At 40.2% G+C, this 19,997-nt stretch overlaps 1 protein-coding gene across 1 annotated transcript in view; it reads right to left on the bottom strand.

The window, feature by feature from the left end:
• Window positions 1–19,997, bottom strand: part of MAST2 (microtubule associated serine/threonine kinase 2) — a 119,023-nt gene that overhangs the window by 35,414 nt on the left and 63,612 nt on the right. The window contains exon 4 of the mRNA XM_011969750.1: window positions 168–243. Within this exon, the coding sequence (XP_011825140.1) occupies window positions 168–243 (76 nt within the window). The remainder of the gene's footprint in view (window positions 1–167; window positions 244–19,997) is intronic.

Genomic DNA, 19,997 nt, shown 5'->3' with positions numbered 1-19,997 from the left:
TGATTACAACATGGGAGAGGAAAGCAAAGACAGAGTTTTGATGGATGGGAGCTTCAGGTAATACACTTGAAAGAATAGTGACACTTAAAGGAGGAATCTGACATTCAACTAACCCTCATGCAAGTGCCACAGGTGCTGGTCCCAGAGGAGGTTTTCTATCAACTTACCTACGGGCAGGAACAAAGGAAAAGTGAGCAGGTGCATTTGGAGAGAAATTCCGGGGGCTGTCCAAAGGACTGTTACCTGTTGATGGGAAAAGAAACGAAACTCTGTAAGGTTTGCTTTTGAGGAGGGCAGACATGACCTTCGGGCAAGAAATCTTCCCCTAGCACTGGCAATTATATGGTTATTTTCTCAGGGCCACTATCAGTTTAATGAGTTTCTGTAAAAGTTTCATGGCCCAGAGGTTTTCTCCCTTGTTCCCAAGTTTCCTATAACAACCCATGTCTCTCAGACAACCATTCTAGATCTAGCAGCAACTTGACTATTTCCTGCCCTCCTAGGAACACACCTGAGACTTCAATCTGTCTTGTCAAGTGAACCAACATTCAGAAGGCTTAAAGAGCTCATTCAGTACAGAGGGTATAGCCAAAGGTTCATGCTTTCTCAAAGGGCAATAGGACCCCAATCCAAGTTTCTTGAATATATATCTCTCTGTGCACTGTATCCAAGGGCTAAACCAGGAACATGTGTATTTTAAGGGGAAAGAGAAGTTCTCAGGTAGGGACTCAGGACGGTAGTAAACCTTAAGATAGTTCATAATCAAGGCCCCCAAGTGTACAAAGCATACCACCACTTCTTATTAGTATTCACGTGCCCCTATAACTTGCTAACTTAAAGCTCAGAAGCTTTCAATAAAACTGTAAGTTTACCTTTGTACTAATCCCAATAGTTCTTAAACCTAAGCCTGCCATACTTCTCTGGGCTATCTTCTAGTTGGGGGCTGGTACATAGGAGCCCCTAGCTGGCAGTTGTTAATATGACTCTACTCAAAAGGCCATGTTGAAGTAAGCACCATACTCCATGCTGTGCTGGCACCCCTCTAACCCCTGTCCACCTCCTCACTGCTGTGCTTACCTCCCAGGGGCCTGGTACTTCAGCATGCGCTGGCTTTCTCTTGGATAGCATGTTTGCTGCACAGGGTATGGATGTTCCAAGTTGCCAAAAACCTACCCCTTTGTTTCCCATTATCTCTATCCAATAGGGTTTATATAGCACGTAATGTCTTTTTATACTGATCTAGTACAAACCAGCCTCTCAATCAGCGCTCCTACTACCCTATGCAGCAGCACCTCTGTATCAATTATATAATGGCATTGTTTTTTGTTGAATGAGAAAGAGGCATCTTCAGCTTCTTCTCACCCCCAGGTGCATAAAATATACAACTTCATCCAGTGGATATGCTCTCAACATTGCATGAACTCTGCGTTTTCCATGCTTTGTGTGAGGACTATCTGTTATGACCTCTCCCCATCTTCTGGCTAGCGGGCACCAGGATATAAGGGAAGTGATCCTGAGTAGCTGTTTCCTTAGCCAGGACTTAATAAGGATCAGGTCTCCTCAGAAGCATCAAGGCTTATTTTTTAAAAACAATTTTATTCTTTCTTGATAGTGTCATCTCATGTCAAAGATTAACAAATATCCAGTTTGATTCTTGACATGCAAAGTCAGATGCCCTTTGTTGGTTAACTACCCAGCTAAAGCCTCAAGGAGATGCCTGGACATGAGCATCCTACAATAACTAGCCTTCCAAGGATCGGTCTGGGTACAGAGGTACAAAGAACCTTCCAGGTGCTCATAGTAGGGCTAGGGTTACATAACACACATGTATGTCAGAAATAACTAACACCGAGAGGAAAAAAAATTATCAAAAAAACTAAACAGCACCACTGAGCTGTAGGACAACTTCAAGCAGCGGGAGGGGAGACAGGGGGATACAGAAAAAAGACAGGAAGAAATAATGACTGACAACTTTGCAAATTTGATAAAAACCATATACCCACATGTTGTGTGACAGGTTCTTTACCAGATTACTTAAAGGTACATATGTTCGCTGCCTGAAACTTGAAGGCTAGGCCCATGGCAATGGTACCCAGCTGAGAAGCAGGTATCCCTGAGAACCAACCAAACATCCTAGAGAGTATCTGAGAACCTCTCAAGAAAAACAGTATCACTGTTCAAACACAGTAGGCAAAGATCCAGAAAATTAGCTTAAAAGCAGTTTAGAGGGAGCCAGGCGCAGTAGCTCAGGCTTGTCATCCCAGTTTGGGAGGCTGAGGAGGGCGGATCACTTGAGTCCAGGAGTCCGAGACCAGCCTCAGCAACATAGCAAAGCACCCCATGTCTTAAAGAAAAAAAAAAAAAATGCAGTTTAGAGACACGAGGCAGCATGGCTCTCTAGAGCTGTCCCGCTAGTCCAGGAGTGCCTTGGATGTAAGCTGAATAAACTCATCTACTCATCAAGCTCAACTGTCTGAGTCATCCTTTGGTCTCATGGCTCCTTCCCAGCTTAGGTAGGACGTTGCAGCCCCAAGTTTTTCTTGTAACATCACAAATCTAAGATAATCTCTAAGAATCCCAAACATGAGAAAGAGGAAGAGGAGTACATCAAAGAATGTCATAGTCAAATCGCTCAAAACTCAAAATACAGAGAAAAATCTTAAGAGCTAGAGCTTGGTAGAGCTGGGTGAAGTGAGAAGATGATGTTATACAGAGGAACAAAGAAGGATTATAGCAGATTTCTCGTTGGAAACAATGCAAGAAGACGGCAGAGCAATATCTTTAAATTATGGAAGATATAGGCCAGGCGCGGTGGCTCAGGCCTGTAATTCCAGCACTTTGGGAGGCCGAGGCGGGCGGATCACGAGGTCAGGAGATCAAGACCATCCTGGCTAACACGGTGAAAACCCGTCTCTACTAAAAAATACAAAAGGATTAGCCGGGCGTGGTGGCGGGCGCTGGTAGTCCCAGCTATTCGGAAGGCTGAGGCAGGAGAACGGTGTAAACCCAGGAGGTGGAGTTTGCAGTGAGCCGAGATCGCGCCACTGTACTCCAGCCTGGGTGACAAAGCGAGATTCCATCTCAAAAAAAAAATAAAAAATAAAAAAAAAAAATTATGGAAGATATGGCTATTCTCCTGCCAACCTAGAATTCTAGACCCAGCTGTTGTGTAGTAACGAATCTGATTGGCCTTAGTCCCCAGTTCCTCGGAAGGAGCCTCTAAATCCTTGGAATTTCAAAACCCAAGTGATAGGAGTGCTTCTGTTATTCATGATGGGGCCTGATACTTTATGCTAATGATATAACTCAGAATGGAGGCTGGCCACACCTGAAAGACCAACCATGTAATTGGAGGGTTGGGGCTTTGAGGCTCACCTAGCATGAAGGAGTGCTAGCACTCACCTAGCACTTTGGGAGGCCCAAGCAGGCAGATCACCTGAGGTCAGGGGTTCAAGGCCAGTCTGGCCAATATGGCGAAACCCCATCTCTACTAAAAATACAAAAATTAACCGGGTGTGCTGGCACATGCCTATAATCCCAGCTACTCAGGAGGCTGAGGCAGGAGAATTGCTTGAACATAGGAGGCGGAGGTTGCAGTGAGCCGAGATCGCACCACTGCACTCCAGCCTGGCTGGGTGACAGAGTGAGACTCCGTCTCAAAAAAAAAAAGAAAAAAAGAAAAAAAAGAGGGTTGGGGCTTTGAGCCACTTGCTATCAGTCTGACATAACCTGACTTCCCAGAAGTGGAGAGGGGCTAGAGATTAAGTTCAGTCATATGGCAAATGAGTCGATCAATCATGCTTATAAAATAAAACCTCACTCTGGACACAAAGCTCCTGTGAGCTTCCCTGCTTAATAATAATTTCTATGTATTGGTATACATCGATGTGTAGGAGGGTGATGCATCCTGACTTCACAGGGAGAAGGCACTGGAAGCTTTGTGTTGGGACCCTCCCAGACTTTGTCCTACACATGTCTTCTTTGGTCAGACCTGATTTTTATCTTTTTTGCCACAATAAAATTGTAAACCTAAGTATAGTGGTTTCCTGAGCTCTGTGAATCATTCTAGTGAATTACTGAACTCAGGAGGTAGTAAGAAACCTCAAATTTGTATCTATTTTGTCAGAAGTATGGGTGACTTGGGAACCCCAAAACTTCTGCTTGGTGTCTAAAGTAAGGGCAGTTTTGTAGTAGACTAGGCCCTTGTAAAGTTTGGCCTAATTTGGGGTAGTGTCAGAAGTCATTGTACCGGCAAAAAAAAATTTTTTTTGAGATGGAGTCTTGTTTTGTTGCACAGGCAGGAATGCAATGGTGCGACCTCAGCTCACTGCAACCTCTGCCTCCTGGGTTCAAGAGATTCTTCTGCCTCAGCCTCCCAAGTAACTGGGATTACAGGCACACGCCACCATGCCTGGCTAATTTTTTGTATTTTTAATGGAGACGGTATTTTGCCATGTTGGCCAGGCTGGTCTCGAACGCCTGACCTCAAGTGATCCTACTGCCTCAGCCTCCCAAAGTGCTGGGATTATAGGCATGAGCCACTGCTCCTGGCCTCAGCAAAAATATTTTTAAAAGACAGAGGTAAAAAATAAATACTTTTTCAGACAAAAGAACTAAATAAAATTCTCAACAGCAAACTACACTACAAAAAAAAGTTTTTAAAACGTCCTTTAGGCAGAAGCAAAGGATACCAGGTGGAAATATGGATCTGCACAAAAGAATGAAGAGCAATGGGAAACTTAACTACATGGAAAAGGACGCATGACATTTTCTTGTTATTTAAATCTATTTAAAAAGCAGTAAATGTTTAAATAATAATATTACTATTAAATAATAATAGTGTGGGATTTACGACACATCAGGATCAAAAGTTTGAAAACAACTATATAAAGGCTGGAAGGGGAGAAATGGAAGATTCTAATCCTGTATGTGAAGTGGTATAATATTATTTGAAGATTGATATGAGGGCTATGTTAAAGATATATACTATAAATGCTAAGGTAAACATTAAACAATAAAGGGCTATAGACTATAAGCCAATAAAGGACATAAATGGAATAAAAATACACACTTAACCCCAAATAAAGTAGCAAAAGATCATGGAAGAAGAAAAAACAGATGGAATAATTAGGAAACAAATAAGGAGGTGGCAGACATAAACAAACCACATCAACAACCACATTAAATGCCCCAATTAAAAGGTAGAGATTGTTAGGTTGGATTTTTAAAAAAGAAAGATTTGCCAGGTGTGGTGGCTCATGCCTGTAATCCCAGCACTTTGGGAGGCTGAGGCGGGAGGATCACCTGAGGTCAGGGGCTCAAGACCAGCCTGGCCAACATGGAGAAACCCAGTACAAAATTAGCCGGGCATGGTGGCACATGCCTGTAATCCCAGCTACTCAGGAACCTGAGGCAGGAGAATCACTTGAATCCGTTAATGGAAAATGGAGGTTGCAGTGAGCCGAGATCGTGCCATTGTACTCCAGCCTGAGCAACAAGAGCGAAACTCTATCTCCAAAAAAAAAAAAAAGACTCTATTAAAGAAACTGAGTCAATAACTAATAATCTCCAAAAAAAAAAGCACCTGTTTCAGATGTTTCACTGATTAATTCTACTAAACACTTATAGAAGAAATGATACCAATTCTCTACAATCTTTTCCAATCAAAGATGATTGTAACATGATTCCTAACTCATTCCACGGAGCCAGTATTACCCTATTACGCAAATCAGATAAAGATATTACAAGAAAAAAGTGCTGTAGAGCAACATCGCTTATGAAAATAGATGCACAAATTCTCAATATTAGAAATATCAAATCCAACAATGTATAAAAAAGTTATATACCATCACCAAATGGAATTTACTCCAAGCATGCAAGGATGGCTCAACATATGAAAATCAATTATCTACCACATCAACAAACTAAAGAAGAAAAACCATATAGTCACATCAAATGATACAGAAAAAGCACTTGACTAAAGCTAAAACCCATTAAAAACTTTTTTGATAAAAACTCAGCAAACTAGGAATAGAGGAGAACTTCCTCACTTGACCAAGAACATCTACAAAAGACATACTTGTTAACCTTACTTCATGGTGAGAAACTGGGTATTTTTTCTCCAAGAATGGGAACAAGGCAAGGATGGCCTCTCACTACTCCTATTCAGTATCATACTGAAAGTCTTAGCCAGTGCAACAAGGCAAGAAAAGGTGGCCGGGTGTGGTGGCTCACACTTGTAATCCTGGCACTTTTGGAGGCTGAGTTGGGGGGATTACTTGAGCTCGAAGTTCAAGACCAGCCTGGGCAACATAGTGAGACCCCATCTCTAAAATAAATAAATAAATAAATAAAAAAGCAAAACACAACCGAAAAGGCAAGAAAAGGAAATAAAAGGTAAACATATTGGGAAGGAGGAAATAAAGGTGTTTATGTTTAGAGATAACATGATTGTCTATGTAGAATATTCTAAAGAATCAACAAACAACACTCCTGTAACTAATAAGCAGTTACAACAAGGTTGTAGGATACAATGCTAATATTAAAAAGTCAGTTGTATCCCTTTATACCAGAAATGAATAATCCGAATTAGAAATTAAAAACACAATACTATTAACACAAAAACTGTAATACCTACATGTAAATTTAACAAAATATATTGAAAATCTATACACTGTAAATTATGAAACTCTGATGAAAGAAATCAAAGATCTAAATAAATGAGACATTGCATGATCATAATGGAAGACTCAATATTACTAAAATGTTAATTCTAAGCAATTTGATCTATAGATTAAATGCAAACCCAATCAAAATCCAAGCAAGTTAGTTTGTGAATATTGACGAATTGATTCTAAAGTTTACATGAAAAGGCAAAATGACCCAAACAACCAATACAATACTGAAGAATAAGGTTAGAGGACTGATATTACCTGATCTCAAGACTCACTATAAAACTATAGTGATCAAGACAACATGGTTCTGGTGGAAGAACAGATACATACATCAGTAGAACAAAGCAGATAATCCAGAAACAGACTCATAAAATACAGTCAACTGATATGTGACAAAGGAGCACTGGCAATTCAATGAAGACAATATATATTCTCATTGACGAATGGTGCTGGAACACCTGAATATTCATATGCAAAAAAATGAATCTAGATACAACTTTTACAAAAATTAACTCAAAATGGGTCATGAAAATGATCAGAATGTAAGATTTACCTAAATGTAAAACACAAAACTGTAAAACTTGTATACGATAACACAAGAGAAAATCTAGGTGACCTTGGGTTTGGCGATGAATTTTTAGAATACGAAACCAAAAGCAAAACCATGAAAGAAAACATTAATAAGCTAGACTGCATTAAAATTAAGAACTTCTGCAAAAGATACTGTTAGGAGAATGAAAAAGACCATAGACTAGGAGAAAATATCTGTAAAAAACACATACTTGGCTGGGCACGGTGGCTCATAGCTGCAATCCCAGCACTTTGAGAGGCTGAAGATGGAGGACTGCTTGAGCCCAGGAGTTCAAGATCAGTCTGGACAATACAGGGAGATCTTGTCTCTACAAAAAATTTAAAAATTAGTTGTGTGTTGCAGCCTAACGCACCTGGTCTCAGCTACTTAGGAGGCTGAGGTGGGAGGATCATTTGAGCTTGAGTTGTAGTGGACTGTGATTGCACCACTGAACTCCAGCCTAGGTGACAGAGCAAGACCTTGTCTCAAAAACAAACAAGAAAAGTCAACCCCAACCCCCAAAACAAAACAAAAAACCCACATACTTGATAAAAGACAAATGTGCAAAGAACTCTTAAATCTCAACAAGAAAACAAACAACCCAATTTTAAAAATGAGCAAAAGATCTGAACAGCCACCTCACCAAAGAAGATATACAGATAGCAAACAAGTATATAAAAAGATTCTCAACATCATTTGGCATAGGAAATTGCAAATTAAAACTACAATTGGATACTCATACATACCTATTAGAATGGCTAAAAAGGATGGGGAACAACGGGAACTCTTGTTATTGTTAGTAGAAATCCAAAAGGTACAGCCACTTTGGAAGACAGTTTGGCACTTTCTAAAAAACTAAACACAGTCTTCCCACACAATCCAGCAATTACACTAAATAATTACTCACTTGAGTTGAAAACTTGTCTACACAAAAACCTGAACATGAATGTGTCTAGCAAGTTTCTTTGTGATCGCCCAAAACTAGAAGCAACCAAGATGTCCTTCAGTAGATGATGGATAAACATACTGTGGCACATTCATATAATAGAGTATTATTTAGTGATAAAAGTAAACAAGCTATCAACCTACGAAAAGACAGGAACCTTGAAGGCATATTGCTAAGTGAAAGAAGCTAATTTGAAAAGGCTATATATCATAAGATTCTGACCATGTGACATTTTGGAAAAGGTAGGTATAATTATAGAGACAGTAAAACAATCAATGGTGCCAGTGGGGAGAAGATGAGGGACAAAGAGGTGAAGTACTGTGCACTATTTCAGGGAAATAAATCTACTCTGTATGATACTGTAGTGGTGGATACATGACATTATACATTTGTCAAAACATACAGAACTTTATAACCTAGAGAGTAATGTAAGGGAAAAAAAAACTTTAAGCCTTGGTTTGTCACCTCTAAAGGCAAATTTAAAAAAATAACTTATGAGGTCAGAGGATCCCAGAGAAGAATGGAGACTATGACAAGAGAATCTAACTATATTACAAATGTATGAAACAACATCACTGAAGAGGGTGAAAAGTGCTGACCTAAGAAACTTTGGAAATGAATGAAATCAGTAAGACTAAAGATCAAAGGAACTACAGGTAAGTACTGAACTCAACTTGATAAAGTTGTTTCTCAGGGAGTATGGGTTAATAATTTTGATACTGCTATACATGTATACTGGAACTGAGTAATTTATGTGTATGGATGGTGGATGATGGGACCCAGGTTTCTCATTGCTGGGGTGGAAATTTACAGATCAGCAAAGGTAAGAAGCTAGAATGATCCATGTGATACTGAATTGGAGCCAGAGACATCAAGAAGAATTCATGTTTAATATAAATACAGACAATTACATATAAAAGTATTTATAGACGTGTATTGTCACAGGTTAGCATACATACTAATACTATATTTCTTTGATCAATCAGCTAAGAGGGACTAGAAAAAGGACACCCCAGAAGAAACAAGCATACCTAGAATCCAGATCTTGATTTGTAATACTGTTCTCCAATCTGAAAATCCACACTTCTTGGAGAAATGGCTGATTCCAGGACTGGGGTCAGAAATATACAACATGAGTCTGGAATATCTTATAGTCATAGAGAGTAAGGAAGGGATAAAACAACAACAAACCAAAACCAAAACCAACCAACCAAAAACCACCAAACTGATGTATTTAAAGGGGGAAAAGGAGCCAACTGAAAGGACCTCGATGGCCAAAACTGGAACAACTTAAGCAAAAAAACTAAAGTGTTAATGGATTACAGTCTGATCTAGATAATAAATACCTATTAGTTCATACTGATATAAATGACTGAATAAATAAATGGGAAGAAGACCAGTGAGGATGTAGAACACTTGAACAACACTACCAACAAACTTGACATAATTGACACTTATAGACTACTACCAAACAGTAGTAATATACATTCTTTTCAGGTGAACACAGAACATTTGCTAAGAAAGATCACATTCTGAGTCATAAAACAAAACTCAATAAATTTTAAAAGGATTCAAGTCATATAAAATATATTTTCTGACTACAATAAAATAGAATTAGAAGTCAGTAACAGAAAGATCTCTGGAAAATCCCCAAACATTCCTAAACAGTATACTTCTGAATGATTTGTGGGTCAAAGAAGAAATCAAAAGGGAAATTAGAGGCTAGGTGTGCTGGCTCACGCCTGTAATCCTAGCACTTTGGGAAGCCAAGGTGTGGGCATCCCTTGAGGCTAGGAGTTCAAGACCATCCTGGGCAACATAGCCAGACCACGTCTCTACAAAAAATAAAATAAAATAAATTAGCTGGGTGTGGTGGCAGGCAACTGTGGTCCCAGCTACTTGGGAGGATGAGGCAGGAGGATCGCTTAAGCCCAAGAAGTTGAGGCTGCAGTAAGCTATGATCAGGCCACTGCACTACAGCCTGGGCAACAGAGCAAGACTCTGTCTCTTTAAATAAAAATGAAAACACATGTCATACTACTAAAGCAGTTCTTAGGGGGAAATTTATATCACTACATACCTATATTAGAAAGGAAAGACTAAATCCCAGCACTTTGGGAGACCAAGCTGGGAGGACCACGTGAACCCAAAGTTCAAGATCAGTTGGGACAACATACTGAGACTTGGACTCTACCAAAAAAAAAAAAAAAAAAGAAATGACCTCACTTTCTACCTTGAGAAATTTAAAAAAGAGGAGCAAATGAAACCCAGAAGAAAGGTAATCGTAAAGACCAAAGCGGAAATCAATTAATAATAAAATCACTGGAAACAAGAGAGAAAATGCATAAAACCACACATGACACCAGGCATAGTGGCTCACACATTTCTAATTCCAGCACTTTGGGAAGCCAAGGCAAGAGGATTGCTTGAATACAGAGGTTCAAGACCAGCCTGGGCAACACGATGAGACCCCAACTCTACAAAAAATTTAAAAATTAGCTGGGTATGGCGGTGTGCCTGTGGTCCTGGCTACTTGAGAGGCTGAAGTGGGAAGACTGTTTGAGCCCAGGAGGTTGAAGCTTCAGTGAGTCACGTTTGTGCCACCCTACTCCAGCCTGGGTGACAAAGCAAGACCCTATCTCAGAAAACAAACCAAAAAACTCAACAAAAAACATACACAAGTTTTTGAGATCAACAAAATTAAAACGACAGACAGACTAATCAGGGGAAAAAAAGACAAAACACAAATTACCAACATCAAGAACGAGAAAGGTGATATTTCTATGGATTCTATAGTTATCAGAAGAATGGTAAGGCAATATTACAAACAACTTTATGTCAATTAATCTGACAACTTAGAAGAGACTGAAAATTCTTTGAAAAGATATACATTACCAAAGCTCACTCAGAAACAGATAACCTAAATAGTTTTATGTCTATTAACAAAATTAAGTTTATAATTTAAAACCTTCCCACAAATTCTAGGTTCAGAGGCTTCACTGAAGAATTCTGCCAAACATATAAGACAGAAGTAGTAACAATTCTACACACTTCCAGAAAATTGAAGAGCAGGGAATACTCTCCAACTTATAACCATGAGGTCAGCATTACCCTGACACCAAAACCAGACAAAGATATTATAAGATAACTACAGACTAATATCCCTTATGAATATAGATGCATACATCTTAAAATTTCAGCAAATCAAATACAACAACATATAAACAGACTAATACAAACTAATATTCTCTAAATAATGGGGGGTGGGAGCAAACACATCATGACCAAGTAACATTTATCTCAGGAATTCTAGTTGGTTTAAAATCTGAAAATCAATCAATATAAGTCACTACATTAGTAGGCTAATCAAGAAAAAAACATATAATCATGTCATTAGACAAAGAAAATGCATTTGACAAAAGTTCAACAATAATTTTCGATAAAAACTTTTAGCAAACTAGGAATAGGACACATTCATCAGTTGATAAAGGGTATCTATGACAAACTGAGAGCTAACACCACAGTTAACAGTAAAGACAAAATGCTCTAAGATCAGGAACAAGGCAAGAATGTCTATGATTACCATTTCTATTCACAATTATACTGGGAGTTCCAGCCCAGTAGAATAGGCAAGTTGTCTTTATTCACGGACAACATGAGTATCTCCGGAAAATACAACAGAATCTACAATAAAGTTACTGGAATAAGAGAGTTAGCAAGGCTGCAGGATAAAAGATCAATATACAAAATCAATTATATTTATATATACTGTAAACAATCAAATGAAAAATAACACCACCACTTATAATTGCATAAAAATATGGAATACTTAGTGATAAATCTGACAAAAGAGGTATAAGAACTTCAGAAGACATGTTGAGAGAAATGAAGGATGATCTAAGTAGGTGGAGAAACAAAGCATGTTCATGGAGAGATGTGATATTGTTAGGAAGTGAATGCACTCCTAATTGATCTACAGATTCAGCACAATCCCAATAAAAATACCAGCTGCTTGTCTGATAATCTGATTTTTAAATTCATATGGAAATACAAAAAAAACCAACAAGAAACAAACAAAAAAACAGTACATACATACTATAATAACTCCATTTAGATAAAATTCTACAAAATCCAAAGTAATCTATGAGTGACAAAAAGCAACATCAGTGGTTGCCTGCAAGTAATTACAAAAGGGCCTGGGGGAACTTTAGGAGATGACAGATGTATTCATAATTTTGATCGTGGCGATGGCTGCAGAGATGTATATACATAGATCGAAAGCTGGTTGGGCACAGTGGCTCACGCCTGTAATCCCAGCACTTTGGGAGGCCAAGGCAGATGGATCACCTGAGGTCAGGAGTTCGAGACTAGCCTGCCCAACATGGTGAAACTCCATCTCTACTTAAAAAAAAAAAAAAGAAAGAAAGAAATACAAAAATTAGCTGGATGTGGTGGTGGGAGCCTGTAATCCTGGCACTTTGGGAAGCCAAGGTGAGTGGATCACCTGAGGTCAGGAGTTCAAGACCAGCCGTGGTCAACATGGTGAAATCCTTTCTCTACTAAAAATACAAAAAATTAGCTGGATGTGGTGGTGGGAGCCTGTAATCCCAGCTTCTCAGGAGGTTGAGGCAGGAGAATCATTCGAACCCGGAGGTGGAGGTTGCAATGAGCTGAGATAGCACCACTGCACTCCAGCCTGGGCAACAAGAGTGAAACTCTGTCTCAAAAAAAAGAGAAAGTTATCTAATTTTATACTTTGAATATTGCATGTCAATTTTATCTCAGTAACATTTGTTTAAAAATAAATATAAATAAGTAAAACAAATATTTTAAGTACTTTACATATTCATGGTACAAAATTTTTTACCTTTTCATTTAGAGTGCAATGTGATTGAAGATGGCTCATATTTATGTACTCATTTACTCATTATTATTGATTTTTTTTTTTTTAAACAGGGTCTTGCTCTGTCACCCAGGCTGGAGTACAGTAGCTTAATCATAGTTCATTGCAGTCTTGAACTCCTGGGCTCAAGCAATCCTCCCACCTTGGTCTCCCAAAGTGTTGGGATGATAGGTGGGAGCCACTGTGCCTGATCAGATGGCTCTTATTTTTAAAAATCTTAAGTCTAAACCCTTCTGTGCTTTGTTTTTTTAATTTAGATTTTGACTTGCTTTTATTACAGATAAAAAATAGGCCAGGCGCAGTGGCTCACACCTGTAATCCCAGCACTTTGGGAGGCTGAGGAGGGCGGATCACGAGGTCAGGAGATCGAGACCAGCCTGACCAACATGGTGAAACCCCGTCTCTACTAAAAACACAAAAAATTAGCCAGGCGTGTTGGCAGGTGCCTGTAGTCCCAGCTACTCGGGAGGCTGAGGCAGGAGAATAGCGTGAACCTGGGAGGCGGAGCTTGCAGTGAGCTGAGATCGCGCCACTGCACTCCAGCCTGGGCAACAGAGGGAGACTTCGCCTCAAATAAATAAATAAATAAATAAAAAATAGGCCAGGCATGGTGGTTCATGCCTGTAATCTCAGTACTTTGGGAGGATGAGGCAGGAGGATCATTTGAGGCCAAGAGTTCAAGACCAGCCTGGACAACAACACAGTGAGACTCTGTCTCTACAAAAATTTAAAAAAATTATTAGCTGGGTGTGGTGATGTGCACCTGTGGTGGTAGTCAATTGGGAGGCTGAGGTAGAAGATCACTGGAGCCCAGGAAGTCAAGGCTGCAATGAGCCATGATTGTGTCACTGCACTCCAGCCTTGTTGAAAGAGTGAGGCTCTGTCTCAAAAATAAAATAAAATAAAATAATGTCAGCAATTTTTCTTGGAAACTAATGAAGAGGCATTATAGTTGTATATTTTTAAACAATAGATTAAAAATTGAACCTTTCTTTTGAAAGATTAGAAACATTCTATTTCCAATGTTTTCAAATGATAGACTTACCAGCTTTTAAAGGAGGCATAACATTTTTCAACCAAAATCACATATAGATGGTTAACATTTCTAAACATCCATCTTCAAATTGCTTTCTCCGTGGCACAAATTTCTTTTAAAGTGCAGCCACCTTTAAACTCAATGTTAAAATATCACATTCACCCTGAAAAGACTGTTTGTGCCCCTTACCCCATACTCCTAGGGAGCATACTACTAAAAATCACTTGTTAGCACAGAAAAAGTTGGAATATTTGAAACACATTTTGTAAAAAGAAAATTGGGCTAGGTAAGGTGGCTCATGCCTGTAATCCTAACACTGTGGGAGGACTTCTGGAGTTGAGGAGTTCAAGACCAGCCTGAGCAACATAGTGAGACTCCATCTCTACAAAAACTAAAAAAAATTAGCTGAGTATGGTGGTGCACACCTGTTGTAACAGCTACTTGGGAGGCTGAGGTGGGAGGACTGCTTGAACCCTGGAAGGTAGAGGTTGCAGTGAGCTGCGATCATGTGGCTGCACTCCAGCCTGGGTAACAGAGTAAGATCTGGTCTCTAAAAAAAAAAAAAAAACCAGGCGCGGTGGCTCAAGCCTGTAATCCCAGCACTTTGGGAGGCCGAGAAGGGCGGATCACAAGGTTAGGAGATCGAGACCATCTTGGCTAACCTGGTGAAACCCCGTCTCTACTAAAAAATACAAAAAGCTAGCTGGGTGAGGTGGCGGGCGCCTGTAGTCCCAGCTACTCGGGAGGCTGAGGCAGGAGAATGGCATAAACCCGGGAGGCAGAGCTGAGATTGGCCACTGCACTCCAGCCTGGGCGACAGAGCAAGACTCCGTCTCAAAAAAAAAACCAGTGTCTTACTCTAAAATTTAGAATGGACAGAATAAAGAGGGAAAAGGAGTTGAGGGATCTTCGATAAGCCAAATGAAAAATGATGAGGGCTTCCATAAGGCCATGATAACGAAAACAGAATGTGCTGAGTTTACAACACCTTCTGTGTCAAAGATTTTTTCCAAGTCTTACATTGAATCATTGGTGACACCTACCAGAATGAAAGACATCATATGATAAGTCTTTGTTCTAATATAAATAAATACTGTACTTATTATCAATTTTTAAGGTTCATTTATTTATTAGGATTTTTCAGAGCTGATTCACAATTCAACATTCCACATTACCAAATATGGCCAACGTTGGAAAAAAGAAATGGCTTCCAAGTTATGGAGTTGTTGCCAGGATAACAGCAAAAAACAGACCACTATGTATTTGATGGAAATCTTTGGCAAAAGGCATCTGTAATGCATGGGGAAGTAATGATGAATTCCCACCAAATGCAAGCAACAATATAATAAACAAGCATTCTTTCCAACTGGCTAGGCCCTGCAGACTTTTCAGAAGATGCTATTCTGACACTACCACAAGCTGAGTTTACTGCAATTAAACTCTGACGCCATCCATACAGAGTTAGCAGAGACCCCACAGTTTAAGAGCAAAGTCCTCAACAAGACTGCCTCACTTCCAACACCAGTCCTAAGTCTTTGTGGGGGCAGTGGGGGGCGGGGCCAAGACCACCAGCATACCTGGCTGACTAGCTACAAATTCAGGGAGTACTCACAGCCCTCCCACATTCAATAATTTACTAGAACAACTAATAGAATTTAGAAAAGCACTATACTTATTATTATGGTTTTATTATAAAGGACACACAAAGGCGGGGTGAGGTGTGGGAGAGGAAGTAGAGTTCCTGTGCCCTCTCCTTGTGGAATCTGGGAGTGTAGCCTTCCTGTGTTCACCAACCAGGAAGCTCTACTGAGCTTAAGGTTGCCCAGAGTTTTAATTTTTATTACATAGTCATGATTGATTAAATGATTGGCTAAATGACTGAACTCAATCTCCTGGCCTCTATCTCAACCTTCTAATAATGTGGTTTGTCTTTCTGGTGATCAGTCCCCATCCTGAAACTATCAAGGAGCCCACTACGAGTCACCTCACTGGTATAACAAGACAATCCTATGTTTCAGGAAATTCCAAGGTTTTCAGAGGCTCTGTGCCTACATCTGGAACAAAAATCACAGAAATTCTTTATTCTACCACAGCTGCAAGCAAGGCCTAAAAATGTGTGCTACTTTTATTGGGTTTTCTCTATTTCTCCAATATACACTTCACCTTAAAAGGCCAAAATTACAGCCGGGCGTGGTGGCTCAAGCCTGTAATCACACCACTTTGGGAGGCTGAAGCAGGCAGATTGCCTGAGGTCAGGAGTTTGGGACCAGTCTGGCAAACATGGTGAAACTCCATTTTCACTAAAAATACAAAAAGATTAGCAGGGCGTGGTGGTATGCACCTGTAATCCCAGCTACTGGGGAGGCTGAGGCTGAGGCAGGGGAACTGCTTGAACCAGGGAGGCAGACAGGTTGCAGTGAGCTGAGATCACACCATTGCACTCCAGCCTGGGCAACAAAGCAAGACTCTGTTTTTTTTTAAAAAAAAAGGCCAAAATTACTACCATTTTAAAGTTTATTGACAGAATAAAATAAATAATTTTGAAACTGCCTCTGCCAAAATTATGACAGTGAGAAAAATGTGACATAGGAATATTATGACAATGAAAGAAATCTGACCTAACCAACTCCATCTTGCTTCTAACCTCCAAGCTGCCCTTGTACATTTCTGAGCGTGGGCCAAAACTAACTTTGGTAGGAATTTAGTTTACTTTGAAACAAAGATGGTAACAGCTCCTCCTGGGAAAAACCCTCTGAAGGATTGGGGACCAGACCACTTTGGTAAAACTGACAAATTAGCCACAAGGTTAAAAATTATGGCTCAGGAGTTATTCAGCCAGAGGCCACAAGATTCCTCACCTCACAGATTCTCCTATAGACAACATCATCCCTGACCCAACCAATCGACATTCCCTCATTCCCTAGCCCCCTGCCCACCAAACTATCCTTAAAAAACCCTAGCCTCAGCCGGGTGTGGTGGCTCGCACCTGTAATCCTAGCACTTTGAGAGGCCAAGGCGGGCAGATCACCTGAGGTCAGGAATTCGAGGCCAGCCTGGCCAACATAGTGAAACCCCGTCTCTACTAAAACTACAAATATTAGCCGTGTGTGGTGATGCACACCTGTAATCCCAGCTACTCGGGAGGGTGAGGTGGGAGAATCACTTGAACACGGGAGGCAGAGGTTGTAGTGAGCCGAGATCGCATCATTGCACTCCAGCCTGGGCGCTGGAGTGCAATTTTTGAGACTCCATCTCAAAACAAACAAAAAAACCATCAAAAAACCCTAGCCTCAGAAATTTGGGGGAGGATGATTTCAGTAATAAAACTCCAGTCTCCCGTTTGGCCAGCTCCGCATATATTAAACCCTTTCTCTATTGCAATTCCCCTGTTTTGATAAATTGGCTCTATCTGGGCAGTGGGCAAGGAGAACCCATTGGATGGTTACAATTTGAATTGGTCTTATTTTGTGGGAGGGAAGATTAAGATGTTATAACAACATTCTGGGCCAGCATGGTAGCTCACACTTGTAATCCTAGCACTTTGGGAGGCCAAGGCAGGAGGATCACTTGAGCTCAGGAGTTTGAGGCCAGTCTGGGCAACACAGTGAGACTTTGTCTCTACAAAAAAATTAAAAAATTAGTTGGGCATGGTGGTGCGCACATGTAGTCCCAGACACTGAGGTGGGAGGATTGCTTGAGCCCAGCAGGTTGAGGCTGCAATGAGCCGTGATCGTGCCACTACACTATAGCCTATGTGACAAGGCAAGACCTTGTCTCCAAAGACAAAAGCAAAAACAACAAAACAGTCTGAAGAAAATATTTAAACTGATTCTTTAAAAATTCACATAAAAAATAATTTCAACTTTTAGATTCAGTGGGTACACTTGCAGTTTTATTACCTGGGTGTATTGCGTGATGCTGAGGTTTGGGATACAATGGATCTCATCACCCATGTAGTGAGCACAGAACCCAATAGCTACTTTTTCAACTCTTGCCCCCTCCTTCTCTGCCCCCTCTAAGTAGTCATCAGTCTTTTGTTGCCATTTTATTTGATTTTTTTTTTTTGGAGACAGAGTCTCACTCGGTTGCCCAGGCTGGAGTGCAGTGGGGCGATCTCAACCTCCATCTCCATGGGTTCAAGCGATTCTCCTGCCTCAGCCTCCCAAGTAGCTGGGATTACAGGCGTGTGCCACAACACCAGGCTAATTTTTGTATTTTTAGTAGAGATGGGGTTTCTCCAGGTTGGCCAGGCTGGTCTTGAACTCCTGACCTCAAGTGACTCACCTGCCTTGGCCTCCCAAAGTGCTGGGATTACAGGTGTGAGCCATTGCACCTGGCCTGTTGCCATCTTTATGGCCATGAGTACCCACTGTTTAGCTCCCACATATAAGGGAGAACACGAAGTATTTTATTTTCTGTTCCTGCCTTAATTAACTTAGGACAATGGCCTCCAGCTGCATCAATGATTTCATTCTTTTTTATAGCTACATTTTTTTGTTTGTTTTGGTTTCAGGGAGGGTCTTATTCTGTCACCCAGGAATGCAGTGGTGCAGGCATAGCTCACTCCAGCCTCAAAACTCCTGGGCTTAAGTGATCCTCCCACCTCAACCTCCTGAGGAGCAGGATCTATAGGTGTGAGCCATCATAAAGTCGAAAAGCCAGGTAATTTTTTAATTTTTGGAAGAGATGGGAGTCTCACTATATTTATTGTCCAGGCTGGTTTCAAGCAATCCCCCTACCTTGGTTTCCCCAGGTGTTGATATTACAGGTATGAGTCACTGTGCCCAGCTAAGCTGATTGTTATTAATGACTTATATTCATGGTTCTAGCTCCAGAAAAAATGACATTATTGAGAAGAATACTTCCTTAAGGCAGCAATAAATGGCTCAACGGGACCAAAAAAAAAAAAAAAAAATCTGACAGAAAATCCAGCAGCCTAGCAAGTAGACTTTCTCCACTTTACGAATCGATTTTAGCAGCTGGAGGAGACAGTTCAAAGGTAAGTGATCATTCATCCCAGAGAAACAAGGTATAAACAAAACTTGGAGCAGTCAGTTGACCTTGAACCAGCTGCTTCATTTATACAGTTTAACTAGTTATAAAGGAATATAATTGTATAGTAAGCACCTGGGTAAACACCATCTAGGTTTAACAATGCCATCTTCCAAAATCCCTCCACATAATCCCTTCTGATCAAAACCCTTCCTTTACCCCATCTAAAGTCAACATTATGATAATCACTTCCTTATAGCTTTACCAACTAAATATGCAACTCTAAACGCTCTAGTTTTTCTCTCATACAATTTTAAAAGTGAGATATAACTTTCATGTAACATTTACCCTTAAGCACGCAGTTTGGGGGGTTTTAGTATATTCACAAAGCTATGTAATGATAACCATTATATAATTCCAGAACATTTTTATCACCCAAAAAAGAATCTCTACCTGTTAGCAGTCACTCTTCATTTCCCTCTACTCGAGCCCCTGGCTACTACTAATCTACTTTCTGCCTCTATGAAATTGTGTATCCTGGACATTTCATAGAAATGAGATTATATAATATGTGTCCGTTTGTGTTCTGGCTTGTTTCTGTACTTTACATAAGAAAATGCCAAGCTGTTTTGCAAAATAGTTGTATTAATTTATACACTCACCAGTAGCGCTTATGGATTTCTATTGTTTCACATACTCATCTATACTTGGTTTTGTCACTCTTTAAGGCATTATTGGTGGTCATATAATATCTTTCTGTGATTTTATTTTGCATTTTCTTTCTTTCTTTTTTGAGACAGAGTCTCGCTCTGTTGCCCAGGCCGGAGTGCAGTGGTGTGATCTTTGCTCACTGCAGCCTCCGCCTCCCAGGTTCA

This window comes from Mandrillus leucophaeus, unplaced genomic scaffold (genome assembly GCF_000951045.1).
Source record: "Mandrillus leucophaeus isolate KB7577 unplaced genomic scaffold, Mleu.le_1.0 Scaffold902, whole genome shotgun sequence".
NCBI classification, from domain to species: domain Eukaryota; kingdom Metazoa; phylum Chordata; class Mammalia; order Primates; family Cercopithecidae; genus Mandrillus; species Mandrillus leucophaeus.
This window is presented reverse-complemented; position numbering and strand designations above follow the sequence as displayed.